At 51.4% G+C, this 1,655-nt stretch overlaps 1 protein-coding gene across 1 annotated transcript in view; it reads right to left on the minus strand.

The window, feature by feature from the left end:
- chmp6b (charged multivesicular body protein 6b) overlaps nt 1-1,655 on the minus strand; it is a gene marked incomplete at its 3' end in the record, with an annotated part of 7,166 nt that overhangs the window by 3,149 nt on the left and 2,362 nt on the right. Inside the window, 1 exon segment of the mRNA XM_032501865.1 lies at nt 1,211-1,320. Coding sequence (XP_032357756.1) covers nt 1,211-1,320 — 110 coding nt within the window.

Consider the following 1,655-nt stretch of genomic DNA (forward strand, 5'->3'; position numbering starts at 1 on the left):
ACCCGGCCAGGACTGTAGGCGGGGGGGGATGGAGGAGGGCATCCAGACCCACCCCCGATAGATACACGAGACTTAGCCACGAGACATGTACAATGAAAATATTGTAATATCTGCGATATTGCAAATAAACCCTACTTTGGTGCCAACTCTAGGCCCAATCTCAAAGACGTCCCCAAAAGGAAAACTAAGATCCTGGAACAAAAACCATAACAAAAGTACAGGGTTGTCAACAGGGACGGGTTGAGAGCGCTCTGGGGACAGACTAGGCAACGCCATCATTAACAGGGACGTTGTAGAGCGTCCTCGGGGGACAGACTATGCAACGCCATCACTAACAGGACGCCGTAGACGGCCGCTGGACAGACTAGCACGCCATCACTAACAGGGACGTTTGACGGCGCTGTGGACGAGCTAGCACACCATCACTAACGGACGTGTTAGAGCGTCCTCTGGGGCACAGACTGGCAACGCCAACACTAACGGGACGTCGTAGAGCGTCCTCTGGGACAGACTATGCAACGCATCACTAACAGGCGTTTAGGAGCGTCCTCTGGTGGACAACTAGGCAACGCCATCACTAACAGGGACTTGTAGAGCTCCTACTGGGGGACAGACTACACGCAAACACTAACAGGACGTCGTAGAGCGTCCTCTTGTGGACATCTATCAACCATATAGGGACGTGTAGAGCGTCCTCTGGTGGACAGACTATGCAACGCCATCACTAAGGGACGTTGTAGCGTCCTCTGGTGGACAGACCTATGCGACCTCACACATGGAGTTGTAGAGCGTCTTGGTGACGACTATGCAACGCCATCACAACAGGGACGTTGTAGAGCGTCCTTTGTGGACAGACACAACGCCATCACTAACAGGGACGCTGTAGAGCGTCGCTCTGGTGGACGACTAGCAACGCATCACTAACAGGGACATCGTAGCGTCCTCTGTGGACAGACTATGCAACATGGTTACCGTCCGTTTTTTATTTGAAATATTCATTTATCAGAATCTTTTATAATGGCAAATAAGGACTGATGATGAAGAATATTCAAAAAAAAAAAAGGTATCGGCCTTATAAGCAGATACCACACATATTCAGATAATGGCATAATATCGGCCATAAATTCGGCCACGCCGATATATCAGTTGGGCTCTCTCTGCGGCCCCCCCCCCCCCCCCCCCAGAGAGGTTCTGCCCCCCCCCACTCAACTCTTTCTTGCCGTTCCTCAGCAGCTGCTTGGCCAGGAGCCGCTCCTTCTCCAGCTGCAGGTTGATCCTCTTCTGATACTGACGCAGCTTATCTCGCTGCTGCTTCAGTTGCTGCGAAGACAAAACAGAGACAAGACTCAGAGACATGACTACACGCCGTAGGGACAGACACACTGACACCCACAGGGTGTCCCCCGCCCCCCGCCGTTATGAGGTTCAGACGCAGCACATTTAACTGAATGAACGTAACTGAGAGACGTTTCTCAGATCTAATCACTGCAGTTGGACTTCTTCAGCTTTAAGTTTAGTCATAGTGTGTAGTTTCTGTCCGCCCCCCCAAAGGATTATATAATGGAAAACAGGTGTTGGCGCATCCCACATGATAAAGTCTTCCGTGATCACGCACCCCCATTTTGCGCAGATAGGGTGGATAATTCCAGGTGACG

Source organism: Etheostoma spectabile, chromosome 21 (assembly GCF_008692095.1).
Source record: "Etheostoma spectabile isolate EspeVRDwgs_2016 chromosome 21, UIUC_Espe_1.0, whole genome shotgun sequence".
NCBI classification, from domain to species: Eukaryota; Metazoa; Chordata; class Actinopteri; order Perciformes; family Percidae; genus Etheostoma; species Etheostoma spectabile.